Source organism: Melanaphis sacchari, unplaced genomic scaffold, assembly GCF_002803265.2.
Source record: "Melanaphis sacchari strain LSU unplaced genomic scaffold, SCAv2.0 Contig22_pilon_pilon, whole genome shotgun sequence".
Taxonomy (NCBI): domain Eukaryota; kingdom Metazoa; phylum Arthropoda; class Insecta; order Hemiptera; family Aphididae; genus Melanaphis; species Melanaphis sacchari.
This window is the reverse complement of record NW_020271107.1, coordinates 1,981,898-2,000,840: the sequence shown is the minus strand read 5'-3', so window position 1 is coordinate 2,000,840 and position 18,943 is coordinate 1,981,898. Positions and strand designations below refer to the sequence as shown.

Sequence of the window (18,943 nt, the reverse complement as noted above, 5' to 3'; positions counted from 1 at the left end):
ACACTGGGAAAGTCATTATAATTGTATCCCTTAATAATGCAGTTATTCAAATTATAATTTTCGGAATTTTTTTATTTGGATTTTTCATTATATTTTTTTAAATGATAGATCTGTAGTTACAGAAATTAATTTTTTTCTAATAAATACCTTTTACTTTTTTAACACATTTTCAAGTAAATAATTAAAAAAAAATATTTTAAAGAATCTAAATTGGAATGAAAATAAGTAATGTATAAGTTATTTAACTTGGTTTACCAAAGATATTAAGATCACGATAGATATAGGGGTAAAGATAATGATTTGAAAATTATAGTAATTAATATTAATTAATTATTTTTTATTTTTTATTTTTTTTTTAACTTAAAAAACTGATTATTAGCCATAATTTTTATTAACATTATTTTTATTTGTTAATTTTATAATTTGTAAAAGTTAACTGATCAGGTGTAACAAATACTAGATTAGTTATTACACATAATATTTTATATTTTATGTACGAGTAAAACTCATGATCTTACTAAAGAATGATACGTACATATTAATAACTCAGAAATTACGATTTCAAATTTAATATAATATTAATAAACATTTATAAAAAATCATTTGATTTAAAATGTAAAATAAAAAAAAGATGTTTCTCGTATAAAAAAAGATGAAATTTTTACATCTTAGGTCATTCCATAAATGTTATAAAAAATGTACTAATTTTAAAAATATTTTATTTAGGTTTATTTAAAATTAATAGTTTTAACAGTTTGATTATTAAACTAAATTATGCGAATAAGCTAAGAAGAATCATTTGATATATAAATATAAATTATAAATGTATCCAAAATTATATATTGAACTATATAGTTAATTATGTCACATATTATTTGCCTATTTGTCAATAGATGCAAATTACAATTTATATGGAGTATTATTAGTTTTATAGAGACTAATTTTCTCATTCATAATTTTTGTTTGGTTATTTAAAGTTACGTTTACTTTTTCAAAAGATATTCACCTATTAATAAAATTCAATCGTACTTTATTTATTTAGCTTTAGTAAAAAACAAACAAAACTTCACATTTTTATAATATTAAATATTTACAATACCGGCAAATTAAGATTGAGTTATTATTTTTTGTATGATTGTTTATTTATATTTATTATTTACAAAATTAAATCATTAAGAAGTGTATTACAATTAAAAGTTTTTTACTAGATATTTATACTAAAACTAAAATAGAATATTATATTTTAACGGGGAAAAAATATAAATTTTCCTAAACGCTATCAATAAGATATATGTTTTTATATTTAGAATTAGTTTTAAAATAAATTATATACAAATAGGAATAATTGATTTATGTTTAATACATTAATTATAAATTTATATTTGAATTGTTTTAAAAAAAAACTCTCTAAAAAAATATTTTTCATATTTTGTAATTTACACCCATTATTTGTACAGGTAAAAAAAACAGATTAGTGTATAAGATATATAACACAAAAAAGAGTCTCAATAAAAAAATTATTTAGTAATGCATTATGATATAATAAAAATGGTTTCATACATTTATGTGTTGTTTACAAAAGAATATAAGATAATTTAGTTTTGTTGACTTTTATTAATCATCTGGACTTAAGATATGTGTACAATTAAATTGAAATGAAAAATTCTTATTATAAAATAAACATGTGCATAACAACATTTTTTTTTTTATTATTATTGATTTGGTTGAAACTAAAAGTTAAAAAAAAAATATTTGATTATACAATTTAATAATTAATTTAATTTTTTTATTTATATGAATTTAAAACTGACTAAAATTGAAGTTTAGACTTAAATAATCCGTTTTTGTCAAACTTAGCTATTGAAATTCGTTGATCCATCAACTTCTTACGATTATTTTTCTATGGTTTCAAAAATATATTTTTAGCTTACACAAAGACAAATGTATACATTATTCAACATAAAATTACTATATGAGCACAAACTACATTTAGTTGCTCGTTAATAATATTAAATACTTATTATCTGATAGTTTGATTTTAAATTTAAAAAATCTAAAATTTATATTTGCGTATAATGTATATGTTATCCAGCAATTTTACATGTTAAAACTTTGAATAAACTCTTATTTACTAAATTTTGAATTTAATTCAAATACTTTAAGGAAAAAAAATCAATACAAAAATGTAGTAATAAAAAGTTGGCATTTTTATTTAAATGTGTGTCGCGCATTCATGCAGTGCTAAAAATACGAGTTTTTCTCAAAATGTTTACTATAACGTCCTTATAAAAATATCGATTCAAATTGAAGGTCATTCTAAAAAATATTTAGTGTTACTTTTAACTTAAGATATAATGTATAATTGAATTTTATAGGAAAAATATTTAAATTTATTTTAAATCAATTACAGTTTGAAGGATATATATATATGTAAAATAAAAAACAGGTATATACTATAATATGAAGTTTTAAAAAATGAATACTACAGTATAATAATTACAGTAAAATAATACATATAAAAAAATATTTAAATATTTAATGTATAATAGTTAGTTAGGTACTTACTATTTATAACCATAGTCTACCTAATAATATAAATATATAATTAAATAAAGAATAAAAAGGCAATAGATATGTATATAATCTCATTTTAATCTTGTGTAAGCTATCTTAACGGGTATTCTAGAAGTAGTGTATCAATGTATCATATTTTGATACAATTTACGTTTTAACAAAGATTCAAATAGTAGAGACTTTTTTACATTTTTTTTTCTGATACATATTAAAAATAATAGATATTTTGAAATATAAAGTACAATTTTTACTTTAGTTTTGATTTTTGAATAAAGCTACTAACTATATAAAAACTTATAACATAATATTAAACCCCGAATTTTTTTTTTTTAACCAATAAAAAATGAACTATTTATCATTAGTTATGTATAGTTAATAAAACAAACCACTAAGAAACTTTAGTCGAAATTCAAACATTTAGTATGTACACTAACAATTATTATAATAAATTATTGATTTAAAACTTAAGTTTAAAATTAATGTCAAAAATTATTAGTTGAAGGTTTTTTAATTAATTACTGTCTAATACAATTTATAATATGAATATAGAAATTTTGAAAATATTATTATTTAAATGCGCAATATCTTAAAATTTACATAAAATAGTAAATATATTATTATTCTAAAATATATGAAACTATACCACAAAAGTTAATTTCGATAAGAGTATCAACATTGAATGCTAAAGATTAAATTAAAAAGAAGTTACCCCAGATAATTTCATATATTACGTGATACGAATGTTCTTAATGAACTAAAACATGTTTCAAGGCTATAAAACCTTTGTTTAGAGTTTATATAATGCATTGTACAGTACGAAAATCTACGTTAAAATAAGAAAAGACAAGGCCAAAATGGTCAAAAACGTGGAATCTGAGGACAATTATTATTGCGAAAATTACGTGCCGATTTTATGTATAATACCATTATATTATATATGTAATTTTTAAAATTGGGTAAACGCTAAAATATAATTAATTGATTTATGTGGATAAAATAAAACGAATGTATTGTATAAATGATAATAATATAAAAGTATGTACTTACAACAAATTATAGGTAATTTAGCCTATAGGTTAAATAAATTCATTTTAATGTCATGGTCAAAAGTTCATAAAAATTATAAAGTTTAAAATTTAAAAAAACTGTGTTAGAGTGAAGTGCTGATGTATGGGTCGTTAGTTTTTTAAGATATTACTAGTTAATTCATTTATCAAACAATACATATTATTTAAAAATCTTTTAGCATTTTTGAAAATATTTTTACATAAAATTTACTGTCAAGTCAGAACAACATTTGAAAAAGAAAATTATGTCTTTTTAATTTTTTTAAATTTTTTTAAATTTTTTAAATGATAATATAATTTTTATTTTCATATTCCGATGTACTCGTATTTTGATACATACAATTCGAAATTTGGACGAGTACGTAGTTTATGAGTTATAATTATTTAAAGTTTAGATGACCGGATTAGTAGTCCAACATTTTGTAAAGTATACTTGAACCATTTAATTCTACAAAAAGTTAAAGATGTTAGTGTAGTGTAAACATGTAATGTATTGTGTAAATATAAATTGTGAAATGACTAAAAGCACCTGCTTTAAATTAAATGTATTATAAAATATATGTGTTTGTAATATGTATAAATTAAATATTATATTATATAATATACTAAGGGTTAAAAAAATATCATGCTATGTACCCAAACTGTAAAATGACATATAATTTAAACACTGGATTTTGAATTTGAATTTGAATTTACTTGCATTAGGAATAAGTTTTTAAGCAAAGTCGTGAAGATATGCTAATTTATAAAACCACCAAGTATAATTTTTAGACATATTGATTCAAATTTAGGTTTGTATTACATAATACTTTGAACATAAACGTAATACGATTTAATAAATAACAGCTGCATTTCCAAAGAATGTATGTTAAAAACGATTATAATAATATTTTATATGAAGCGTAAAATTTTTATTATTATATTTGATATCTGAAAAAAATTAGGCTATAAAAAATTTAATTAAAGTTTAGTGAATTTTAATTTTAATAAAAAAAACCAAAAATGTTCTTGATTATTAATAATTTAACCAAGGAAAACTATTTACTTATTATTTACTTCAAGTATTTTACTGATAACTATAATTGGACAAATGGTTATGTATACGACTAAATTTGAAAAAAAATTATAACTTATACAAGTAATTGATAAAAGAGGTTTTTAAATATAAGAATACCTAATTAACTTTTAAATTAGGTTGGACAACATTTGGTAAATATTAAAACATGTTTCATTTTTTTATTGAAATAATAATTATATTTGTATTATAATCGTATATATTTATATAGATAAAAAAAAAATTGAATTATTAATATAAATTGATACCTTGAGAAAATTAATAAATAATTTGAAATGAAAATAATTAATAATTATTTATTAATTTTTCAAATATATCTTTGAACAATAAAGAAATACAAAAACCTAAAAGTATTAATCTACATTTTTAAGTCCTGCCTATAAATAGTCATACAAATAATTAATTTTGAAATATATACTTGTGTTCAAATATACATTCGGATGTTATTATACAAGTAATTTATCTCTGCTCTTTGAATTTCATGTCTTAATTAACCACGCACTTTAAGTAACCGAATTACATTTTTAAACATCAATGCATATTCATGATCAACTATGCGTAAAGGATTTCCTGGTTATAAAGTATGCAAAAAAAAAAGTCATTAGTCATTTCAAAGTCGGAACTTATGATCTTGCTATTCTGTTATTTACCCATAAAAAAGAACTTTCGTACAACGAATATCTTATAGGTTATGAAATAATTATATTACTGTTTTGCACTCGAATTAATTATCTAGGTTTCAGATGTTCTGAAAAAATAAAATTCTCACATTTTTAAGGGTGTTTTGGGTTCTGGTTATTACTGGTGCAATGTCCTATAAATTATAAATATTTTCAAGGCCAATTTCGATAGAACGTTAATTAGAAATTTTATCCGTGTCTTAAGGATATAAACAATAAAATGATTAGGTTTTAATTTGGTGAAAAAAAACAAACAACTATAATTAATAATATTAGAGTATTAAATAAAGATCAAACAAAAATGTTAAAAAATAAATTAATACATTTAAATTTTGTTACTATATTAGTCTTATTATTTTAGATTTATTAATATTTTTAAGAATATAATTTTTCGTTTTGTTAAAATGGACCTGTGTTACTTGACCTTTAGAGTTCAGCATTTTATGTACTATCTGCTATCTATGATTTTTTATTTAAGTTTAATATTATTTATATATACATTTTATTTATTGTTTTGGTTTACTTTTAAACTATTAAACCACAACATCATGCTGTATGCAATTTATTGGTGATATTGAGAATAATATAATGAATTTTTACTATTGCTAGAAAATGTTGAGTATATTTATAATATATTCATATTTATGAAATTGAATAATTATATTTTTTTTCCAAGATAAAACTTTACCGAAATTGTATTGAATAATTTAAATTTTTTACAAAATTTAATGTTGATTTAGTTATGTATTCACAGTGTGAACTTCATATATTGCCATATTGGAACTTCTTAATGTCTAGAACCAACGTATTATTGCATTTTTAATAAAACAATTAATATAAAATTATATTGGTATTTTCTTCCCATTCAAAGTAATGAACTTGTTATTAAATTAATTTATTTGAATTAGTTTAATATTTTATAGAATGTTGTAAATTTATTTGAAAATTTGTAAATTTTAAATCTATAGTCTATCATAATATTTTAGGCTTTAACTAAACATTTTTAATACAAACATTTAAATATGTCTAAACTGATTAGAAATATAATACTTGATAGATAAATAACATTTTACACCTAACAATTATGCATATATTATCATTTACTTTTAACATTTAAAAACTATATTAACCATAGTAAATAGTGTAAAACTACATATATTATACGATATAATATTACGTAATATTGATATATTTAACTATTTTATTGAGAGTATTTAAAACTAATTTATAATAATTCTATTTATTTACGAAGTAAAAATTATTTATTTTGTTTTAAATAAAATGTATAGGTACTTAATAATAATTTTAACAGCAACCTTCGTTTATGATTAAAATATAATAAATAAAAATAATACTTATTTAAGATCTACATACATATATATACTTTAATATTAAATATATACATAGATAAATTATTATTACATTGTTATACATATAAGGCACATGAGGTTTTATTAAAAGTTAAAATGAAGTTATCGATTTCGTTAAATTTGTTCATGCTTAAACATACAAGCCAATACTTATTTAAGCATATAAAATACAAATAAATGATATTGGCACTTGCACGAGTTTACTCTATGCCCCATAGTATTGTATAATTATTATATCTATATTTATTTAATTCAAAATTAATCTTCACATTAGAAAAATGATTCTGGTCATAATATATTGGTACAAGCAACTTTACAAAAATGTAAATTTCTTTTAAAAATTAATATTTATTGAATACAGGTTTTCAACATTTACTGCGTTTTAGTTGATTTTTTAATTAATATGGTAAAGTAATTTTGTATTCAAATGTCGAGATTTGATACTTAAAATTACAAATTCTATTGATTAATAAATTACTCAAAATATGCAGGATACAAAGAACAAGGTTAGTATATTAAGAACTCATCTTGTTTCACTTATTTCAGAGTGAATCAGTATACTGATGGTATTGTGGTAAGTGATAATGGCACAAATTAAAAGTAATGATAAATCATTGTATTGAAAAATTATTCTGTGCTTAAAACTATTTCTAAGACATTAACAAAATTTATTGATAAAAGTTACCAAAAATGTTTTATTATGATCGGGGAAACATAAAACATGAAAATACCGAGAAATCAGATTCCAAAAAGCCAACTACATTCGATTTTGATCAATAAATTCTATACAATGGTGGTAGTGATGTTTGTAAAAAGTTCTGTGCTGGAACTTAATATTAAAAAAAAAAAAAATAAACTTGTAAGTTAAATTAATAATATTTTCCTTGCTTTAAAATACAAAATATTAAAAATTATTTATTATTTACTATCATAAACTGATAAAATTATACAGACATAGCATACCTAAATGACTAAATACATCATTATTATTCTTAAAATCACAACAAAATAACAAAAATGTATATCGTTTACAATGTGCACGCTGGTAATTTCAAGTTGTTGACATAATTTCATTAGTTTATCAATACCTAATGGAATATTGTATATTTATCTATCAAAATTACTAAAACATATGCCGTTTTCAATCTAAGTGTACATATTATGAGTAACTACGTTACTATAACATAAAGCTAATCATGAAATTAATTATCATAAAATAATAATTGAGAGTTGAAGTCCTCCTTATACAAGTCTATAAGTCAGGTAAAATTTAAATGATTTTACACGTAGATAAAGAATTATATTTAAAAAATTAAACAAAAAACCCATCAGATATATCCTATATTATAAATCTTATTTGAATGAAATAAAAATGTAAATATGTTAAAAAAAATAAACCATAATATTTAAGTGATTATTTTTATAATGAATTATATAAAATAGACAAAGAGATCTTATTTTTATTTAGGTCATAGTTTGTATTTTTCAAACATTTATATTATATTTTACTAACTATTAACACTGGTTATACTGATATTGTTTATAATTTACTACTAAAAAAGTAAATTTAATGTTTATTATATACTCAGTATTCAAGATTTAAATAGATTTGAAAGTTAAGTCTAAATTCATTCTTGCATAGTATTATAATTTGTTACCTATATGAGTAGTTACTTTTGAAATATGCTTACTAATTTAACATGTTAATCAGTTAAAGATAATCTTAACGAATTAATTTTTAACGTGGAACAATTAAATGAATTTATTATGTCTATATACTTCAATAGAAAATATTAACGGAATGTATATCTGATTATAGTATAGAATTATGAAAATTTTTTGAGGAATACTTAAAATCAAAAGTTTACTGCTATCATCTAAAATAATTATTATAACAAGATTGCTTCAAAAAACATTTTATTACTATAATATAAAAAATGATGTATGTTATTATTTTCTTGCTAAAAACGATTATATCAATCGCTACACAAGTTCAACTGAAGTCTTTAAAATGTTATGCTTATGACGATTTTACATTTATTATATCTGCTGTATGAAATCGTACAAAAACTATTTTAAAAGTATCAATGAATTTTAGAATTATTATTTAATATATTATATTTCAAAATGATGCTTTTTCTTTAGTTTTATTGTCAATTCAATGATATTTATAATAGATTCATGGGTAATACATAATAAGTTTATTGTAATATGATTTCGTCCTTTAAATATTTAGGTAATTTATTCAATATAATAAGTAAATAGGTAGTTTTGTATTTTTGTCATTGAGATAGGTACTTGTAAATACTTTCTATCAAGTCATAAAAAAAATTTAATTTGTAATTTATCATAAAAGTGGTTTTTGATAAAAAAAAAAAAAAAAAGAGAGAGAAAAAGTAGTATACATTCAAGTTTAAAAATTAGTTATTATAACAGTGAAAAAAACAGAATATAAATAATATAAATATATCCTAAATTGAAAACATAAAAGTTAGGTAAATTATTAAAGCCTTATTCTAAATAAATGGGAATTCTTTAACCGATAATCTCAATATATACATTTTCAGACCTGTTCATTATTAACAAAATCGAATAAATAGATAATTTTTTATTCAATATTCTGTAAACTCAGAAAAATGTACGGTCATCTAGCAATCAATTATTATAAGACCATTAAATTTGATTTGTTGAGTGTTATTGATCCGTTATTTATATTTTATTCGAATATAGGTACAAAATATTAAATTTCGGGGAAAAAATATAAATGTTTATTATAGTTTATAATTAAAATGACTATTATAATATTGAGACACGTAATTCGTATTATGATTTTATTAAAATAAACTAAAATTATCACATGCGCCCGCCCGCGCACACGAACACACACATCGTAGAATTATTGGAGTGCCGCATTGTATTGAAAATATATAGCAGTAAAGTCATGACGTGTTACAGATTTAAAATTGACACCCTTGACACGTTCAGGTATATAATAACGGAAGCAGTGTAAAATAGACTTTGGAGGGCGCGAACGAGCAAAATACAACCGCGAGTGTTTACGATTTCTCGACACATTAAATGTTTACCTACCTGAGATCGAATGTTATTGTTTTCGAATATTCTCATCTTTACGCATCGTTCTTAAACGTAATCCGAGAAGTTTACGGGTCACCTATTTTGAACGAATGAAATTATCATCTGATATATTTGTCAACGTAATCCAATTACAGATACCGGTAGATATGAGTTCCTTTGATCGACGACGAGGATTTTATACTCTTCATATAACTCCAAGGGAACGATCGATTTTAAGAAAGTCGACCGAATGAAAAAGAATATAATTCCTTACACGCCTTACACGAAGTTTTTATGAAAATAATATTATTATCAGCGTCGAAAATTGTGTTGCGTTCGAGACCTTGTTATTATTAATATACGTATTATGTTTGTAACCGCGGTGCATCGTGTCTACAACGCATTAAATAAAAAAGAAATATCGCTTATTGTATACACGTCAAAATTAATTTAATGGAATTTCGCCGATACCAGAGCCAGAGCCGACGACAAAAAATTGGAAAGTACAATTTCGGCAAGCACACAATATAGGTACGAGTTTATTATATTATACGTATATAATATAATAATATTACGACGAGCAGGTATGTATGCGAGTGTTGTATGATGCGTGTATATCATATATATATATAAAAAAAAAAATGCTTACCAAAGGTACTTGCTGAACTGGCGGCAGACCGGAACCGGACGGGGACGGTTGGTCGTCGTGCCTGCAGACAGTGGTCATGTCGCTGGGTTCGCTTTGCATCGACAGGTTGTCGTCGCTCTCGGTGGGCGGCGGCGACGGGGTACGGCTCTCGACCGGCACCGGCGTCCGGCACCGGCTCAACGGCCGCAGGTCTTCCGGTTCCATGGGCTCGTCATCCCGATCGGCGGGCACCAGCTCGACGCGGTCGCCGACGGTGTCGTCGTCGCCGTCACTGGGGCGAGCCATGTCGGCCAGCCCCTTGACCTTTAGGCTCTCGGCCGTCTTCAGCAGGGTGGTCAGCTGTCTGTGGTCTACGTTCACCTCGCCCCGGTACATAAACTCGACCAGGTCGCGGAGTTCAGAAAACTGAACGTCTTTGAGCACCACGATCGGGTGCCGGGTCGGGTGGTCCAGGAACAGTGCCTTGAAGTACGCGCTGCACGCGGATAATACGACCTTGTGGGCGCGGATCAGTCGGCCTTCTTCCGAACAGGCGAGCGTCACGTCCACGAGGGACTCTTCTTGGAGCAGTTGACTGAATACGCCCAGTAGGTTGTTCTGATGATTGTTCCACCGGAGACAGTAGTGCTCGCTTCCCATGTCTGAGACAGCCTGCACAACGGACAAAAAGCACGCGTTAACTTATGTCGTACATATATTATATTACGATGTACACGATGCGCCGCAAAAGCACACGCACGTTACGTGTACCGTGTGTATATACTTTTCTGGATTTCCCTTGGGAAACCGCCGCGTGTCACCCAAAGCGACCTCCCCCACGAGGCTTCTGTTCAAACATATCATACCGAATCGAACCATAAACACTTTGAATATCACATTAAGCGGACTTATTCGACAATCGACAAGGTACGTGTAGGTATATAATATGCATAATTGATCAATAATATTTAAAAAATAAATAATAATATTATAATATGTATAGTAGTGATAACATTTAAATCAATATAGTATGTTTCGGCAGTGAAAAACGTATTTTTTCGACACTAAACACGACGAGTGAACCGACCTGTTTGTGAAATTACACTCACGATCACGATTTTACAAAAACAGCATAATATGTATAATATGGACTAAAATCGGTAAAATCATACGAGGTCGTCATAATTGATTTTGAATCACTTAAGTGTCTCGGCCATTTTTATTTATTGTTTTCGATATCTTTATGGTATATATTTCATATTTCACTTCCTATCCTACCTATCGCCACGAACATTTCTTATCTGCGTTCTCTTTATAGATCGGGTGTACAATTGACAATTGTACGATTAAACCACCTACAGTTAGCTTGACGTGCGTTTAAATTGTAACCTTATGATATCACGGGCAGTGCGTAATTCTGTATAATTCTCCAATATGGCCGTTGACTTAATGATAATCAGTGTCTAGGTGTGTGTATATTGTTCATATAGTATAAAGTATATAGGTACATATTTCCATCGCTCTCATCATAAAACATTTATTTGAATCTATAACAATATTTTATTAAACCACCGAAAAGTCAATATTTGTACGTTATTTTAATGATAAATAGAAAACTATGGTGGTACTTTAGATTATTATACAAATACAATACACACAGAACACAATCTTAACCTATCCTATTTTAATCATTATAAATTATAATGGTATTTATACAACACATTTGAAAACGAACTCATAATTTTTAATGTGGCTACGTGCAGTTTGATAAATACAATTTTTCTTGGATTTAATCATTTCTCGCTGACCTTATGAATTAAAAAATCTTAGCACTCGCGTTGAGAAAAGCATTGATGAGGCTTTTTAAAACTAATTATTAACATTATGATTGTCGATGTTAATTATATACTATAATTACTATAATTGGTTATAATTTATACTATTTATTTTAATAATCTGACAAAAAAGAACAAAATTTAATTAAAAATATATTTAATTACCGATTAATCTATATAGCACCCGCCTACTGCTCACATTAAACACCAGATAGTATCACATGTAGTATGTTGTAGAAAAATTAATAAGTGAACGGATTAAAAAAATGTTTAGTTCAGGATTCGGCAATCAATTGACAATTTGATCGTTACTATACTATAAAAATAATTACGAATCGATCATCGTAAAAAACATACACTAATAAATACTTTATCACTGAACTCGACCTATAGTCATTATGAAACAGTTACTATTACGACATAGTGAAATATTTATTTACTTTAATCTCATTAATGAAATACTATTTTTAGATAATTTATGAAGTTAAAAATATAGATACAATTTATGTACAGAATGTTTCAGGTATTGTCTAATTTTTAATTCAACTCAATATATTGTATGTATTGTATATTTGTATACTCGTTAATTGGTTTATTGTACTCAAGAATTAAAGAGGTGTAATATAAAGAATCAATAAAAAGTTATTATGAAAATAATGAAAACATTTGTATAATTTAAAATTAACAACCAAATACAATATTATAATATAATATAATATAATATAAGTGATAATTTGGTTTTTATTTATAAATAATAGAAATTTTTATATTATTTTTTAATATTAAATAAATAACGGTGATAATATATTATATTGAAGAGAAGATATTGACAATTTTTTTTTGAAGTGTTTGTAATAACGTTATTAGTAAAATGTATAGTATTCATAAGTTTGAACCATACATAATATTCTTTTTAAAGTTAGTTTAAATTAGGTTATCATTAGATCAAATTTAATTTTCAGTCAAAAATGTTAACTCTGTTTATGTAGTATATATTGTTTTCTTGTAAATATTGTTTTAGGTGTTGATCTATAAAGCTGTAGTAAATGAGTAAATAATAATATTATGTAAATTATGAGTTATTTTAAACAAATAATTTATAAATAGGTATGTTATTCTATTCACCTCCCATTTATCATTATTTCTAAGGTAGAATTCTAGTCAGATAAAAATTAACTTTAATTCTATTGATTGTTGAAATCTTTATCGAAACTTCTATGATCGAACAAAACGAGTTATGAAGAATGCAATCAATGCTAAACAATTTTAATTTTATTGTAAAATATTATGTTTACTACATATTACATAATTTAAAATCTGTGATTATGTAACTGTTTATCCAAAAAAAAATCTTCGAGTTTATACTTATTTTAAGGAAAAAATCTTTTAAATTGAATCAAAAAAGTAGGAAATGTATTGCAGAGGCTAGTAAAATCATTGAAAAGTTGGTTTATGGTAATTTATTCTTCTCAGCTAGTATTGATGTTCAACTTTCGATAAATTTATAGTAATCAAATAATAAGTTATATTGACTAAAACACGTTTTCATTATTATTGCTTATCGGTCATCTGGTCGGATGGTCATACTCTTATTTTAAGTACAGTATCCTACTATATTGTAGAACGTTTATTTTATATATATATATATATATATATATATCTTTTCTCTTAAATTTAATGTAATCCTTCACCCGCTCGTCCTATGAAATAATTTTATGTATGAATTATTATGAACACTCAATTTATCATGCATTTATTTTTATTTGAGCCGACTTTATATATTTATTGAATGACAATTCTCAACTAATTTTCGATCTACATATAAAATGAATTCAAACACAAATTTCTAATATTTAATCACAGTACTCGTTACCAAAAAACTATTGATTCAACTTGTTAACTCTGTTTTGATAATATTTTATTTATTTTAATATGTCCCAGAATGACGATAAAAATATTATAAAAACTTAAATTTTTGTCAGTGAAGTATTTTAGTCAACAAAATTTGTATAGAAAATTTTTATGAATAAAATATGGAAATTGTGTTAAAAATATTTTTGAAAATTAAACTGTTGTAAATTTTTTTAAATATTGAAAAAAATTATATAGTACATATTTTAAAACTTTTTAAACTAATTTTTTTTCTTATTTTTTTATAATTCAATCGTGTTAATTTAATTTTTATGTTGCCTTTCCAAATTCAACATTGCCTATGTAATATATATATATGTAAATTTGTGAACAAAAAAGATATTTAAATTTTTTTAATCAATTTATAATTAAAAAACGAATATAATTTATTTTTATTTAATTTTTACATTATCTTTATTAATGAACTACGAATAACGGTTCTCAATTTGTTAGACAAGTAAAACCTCGTAATTTTATTTATTTTTTAATTTAATAATATATTTTAATTTTAATTTTACGTAGCACCTAAAGTTTCAAATTATTTTTTGTCAAAATAATTTTATTTAAACATATTATTAATTTATAAAGATCAACAAAATTGAATCAATTAAATATTTTGGTCACGTTGTCATAAAGTTTGGGAACCACTAAGGCTTAGAGTGTTCTACAGGTAAGTATTCGCGAGTCCTTTCTACTTAAAACCAATCAGATGACTTATAATTATTTTGTAACCTTGGCTTTCTATAGTTCGACTGTATTATAATATATGATTTAAAACACATAAAGTATTTAAAAAAATATATGGATTTGTAAATCCATGCCCAAATAAGTAATTTGACACAAATAGTAGAAATGAAAATAATATTAGTAAAAATGTATTCGGTTTTATAGTTTATATTATAAGTAATTGGTTTTCGCTTAAACTCAATGTCGACTGTATTTTTGCAAAAATAGTGTATAGTTTCATTTTACTTAAATTTTAGATTCTGATGCATACAAAAGGGTGATTGTTTTTTTCTATAGTATGGGTTTTTTATTTTGGAAAATATTTTTTGATAACAGTACAATTACTAGTCAGTTTTAATTTTATATCCCGATATAGATTATAAATTTATATTTTACACATAATATTTTAGAAATATGACAATTCTAAACTCGTTAAATGGAGAAAATTAGCAAAACATAGAAAGTTAGCACTAATTTTTAATGAAATTTCGATTATTTTTGAATACATTTTGTTCGGTACGAAATCAATTAAAAAACTTTCAAACTTAAAAGTATCTTCAAGAATGTTTCTAACTGTAATAATGTATCGTAAAATTTTTAAAACATTTTTACTATTTATTCATTGTGCATAGTATAATTTTATTAATATTATTATAGAGTAATGAACTCCGTAAATTCTCGTTAACTGGCGTTATGTGTATGCAATTTAAAGACGTACATGTCCATAACAAATATATATATATTATATATATATATATATTTATTATTGTGATTTTATTCAGTTGAAAGATAAACAATCTCGTATATAAATTAAATTTGAAAAAAAACATTGCATTTAAATATTTTCTGGTAATGTTTGTAGATATTAAACATTTTATGTTAGATAACATACATTTTATTTCAGTGATAAGAAGATGAAAGTTTGAAAACGTGTGATAAAAGATTACAACATGTAAATATATATATTTGCCTCAAATGAACATCATATACTATAGTAGACGGTACATTTTATATGCATATATAATATATATATATATATATCTGCGAACATTGGTCGAACAGCGATTTTGCTATCGAGTATCGACATTGTACGCCGATATATACACATACACATATATTATATATATTTATATGAATGTGCGTCATTCACGGATTACAGACAATAAAAATAGACTACAAATATTAAATAAAATTTAAAATAATCACATAGTTATACGCACTGTGTGTTAGTAGTTATCGTCCTTCGCGAAATTCCTTTTCGTAACACCATTAGTACCGGCTAATAAAATATCACGGAAGTTTGGTTGTAAAGGGATATAATGTAACACGATTTTGTTTGCACTTGTACTAATCTGACACACCGAGCATGCACACATCAAAATAAATAATAATAATTAAAAAAAAAAAGAAGCTGATCCGCAACGCCTTTTGCAAAATGCACATTCGAAAGACAATAACAACAAAAACAATAACAATTAATTATTATGTATAAAATACAAAAAATAAAAATAAAATAAAAACAAAAAAAAAAATATAGTGAAAAACGTTTTTGTATTTTGAATTTCTTATGTGATTTTGATTCGATTTGTTTTGTTTTTTTTTTTTTTTTTTATTCTTTTCTTTAATATTATACCTTAGCTATATGAATTCATTTTGGCGCCTGGAGTGTGCGTGTAACACGGCGGCACTCGATAGAGAGGACACACGGAACGATAAAAATTTTTTTTATTATTATTATAATTATTATTTTTTTTTCACAAACCGGTATAACACGTCGCCGGCGTATGACGAGCGCACTAATCGCGTCGTTCGCGAATATTTCTGTTCGCGCGCGTATGTCGTGCGTGTGTGTGTACATATATTTGTGAGCATGTGTGTGTGTGTGTGTCGTGTTTAAGTGTGTGTTTGTAAGTTTGGTATGAGTGTGTGTGTATGAGTGTGTGAGTGATTGAGTGAGTGAGTGTGTGTGTGTGTGTGTGCGTTATCACGCGCTTTCGATGGGAGTTCAACCGGCCTCCGATGACTTTGCCGGTCGACTGATCGAGTGACTGTGAGCGCTGGCGTACACCGCACTGGTGCCGTATAGCGCGCGGCGCAAAACGAAACGACCGGGCGGAATAGGACGCGCGCGCAAAGCGTCGCGCCGGCGGTGCGTGAACTGTGCCAGCAGACGCCGGCTCCGCGACCCATCCGCTACGCCGTCGTCGCGACGACAGCGTAGCGACAGCCCGGGCCCAGGTGGCACGTAGCGGGGTCGGTCGAGCGAATATCGACACGCGGCATCGGCGCGGTCTGGCCGCGGTACTTCGTTGGCGCCGCGCGCTATACGGCACAGTGCGGTGTCGCCAGCGCTCACAGTCTCGCTCGACCCGGCAAAGTCGTCGAGGCCGGTTGAACTCCATCGCGCGTGATAACGCACACACACATCACTCACTCAATCACTCACACTCATACACACATCGACCAAACACAAACGCATACGACACAGCTCACAAATATGTACACACACGACATACGCGCGCGAACATATTCGCGGTATTGCAATATCACTCAATGTCGCCGGCTTTACAAAAATAATTATAATAATAATAAAAATTTTATCGTTCCGTGTCGTCTCATCGAAATCTCATATACGCACATCCAACGCCAAAATAATTCGGCTAAAGATTACTAATATTAAAGAATAAAACAAAACAAATCGAATCAAATCTCAAAAATTCAAAATACAAAACTTTTCACTATATTTTTGTTTTATTTTATTTTTATTTTTGTATTTTACTCCATAATATTAATTGTTGACCCTTTTGACCTTGTATTGTCTTTCAGATTCTGCATTCCTGTAAGCGTTGCGATCACTTCTTTTTGAATATTTTGATGTACTTTGATGACGTGCATGCTCGATTGTCAGATATACGAAGTGCACAATATCTTACATTATATCCTTTACAACAAACTTCGTGACGTATTATGCGACTAGAATTTACAGAACATGAAGGACGTAACACGGAACACACAGTGCGTATAACTATTGAATTATTAGAATTTTATTTATATTTGAGTCTTCTTTTGCTTCGTATCCTAGACCGAATGACGCACTTCATATAAACTATATGCTAATATATGACGATGTATAGTAACATATATGGCGACCTATGTCGATACTCGACTATAATCTTTGTAATATTCGACGCAATGTTCTGCGTATATATATGCTACATTAATAATATAGATATCTATACGCACTGTGTATGATGTGTTCATGGCAAATATTATTTACATCTTTAGTATCTTTATCACCGTTCAACTTTCATCATCTTCATGCAGAATAATGTCTGTTATCTAACATAAAATGTTATCTACAAACATTACGAAAATGACCAAATGCAGCTTCAAATTCTAATTGTATATCGAGATTGCTTATCTTCAACTTGAAAATCACAATAATAAATATATATTTATATAATATTTATTATATGGTTTATATCGTCTTTAAATGCATGCACATAAAGATTAACGATTTACAGGTCATATCTAATAATATTAATAACTAACTATGCCAATGAATAAATATAAAAATGTTTAAATTTACGATACGTAATCAGTTAAAACATTCTTGAAAATACTTAGTTTGAGAGTTTTATTGTTCGTACCGAACAAATGTATCAACAATTAATCGATTCATTAAAATTAGTGTAACTTTCTATGTTTGCTAATTTTCTCCATTTATTGAGTTTGAGAAAACTTCATCATTCTAAAACTATGTGTAAATATAATTTATAATCTATATCGGGATATACAAATAAAACGACTTAGTAATGGTGTACTGTTATCAAAATATTTTCCAGATAAAAACCATACTATGAAAAACAATCTTACCCTTTGATTGCATCGATACAGAATACTAAGTAAGAAACTATACATATTTTTGAAAATACGTCGACATGAGTTTAAGCGAATAATTACTTATAATATAATAAAAACCGAATCATTTTACTAATATTG

At 25.7% G+C, this 18,943-nt stretch overlaps 1 protein-coding gene across 2 annotated transcripts in view; it reads right to left on the bottom strand.

Annotated features, from left to right (window-relative positions):
• The window catches only part of LOC112594480 (oocyte zinc finger protein XlCOF8.4-like), a 37,592-nt gene extending 20,591 nt beyond the window's left edge, over positions 1 to 17,001 (bottom strand). Inside the window, exons 1-3 of one of the 2 annotated variants that reach the window (XM_025339277.1) lie at positions 16,575 to 17,001; positions 16,162 to 16,293; positions 10,491 to 11,141 (exon numbers count right to left, since the gene is read on the bottom strand). In XM_025339277.1, coding sequence (XP_025195062.1) covers positions 10,491 to 11,129 — 639 coding nt within the window. In that variant the 5' untranslated portion in view covers positions 11,130 to 11,141; positions 16,162 to 16,293; positions 16,575 to 17,001. The remainder of the gene's footprint in view (positions 1 to 10,490; positions 11,142 to 16,161; positions 16,294 to 16,574) is intronic. The other variant, XM_025339278.1, reaches the window with a different exon arrangement.
• Positions 17,002 to 18,943: the final 1,942 nt, after the last annotated feature.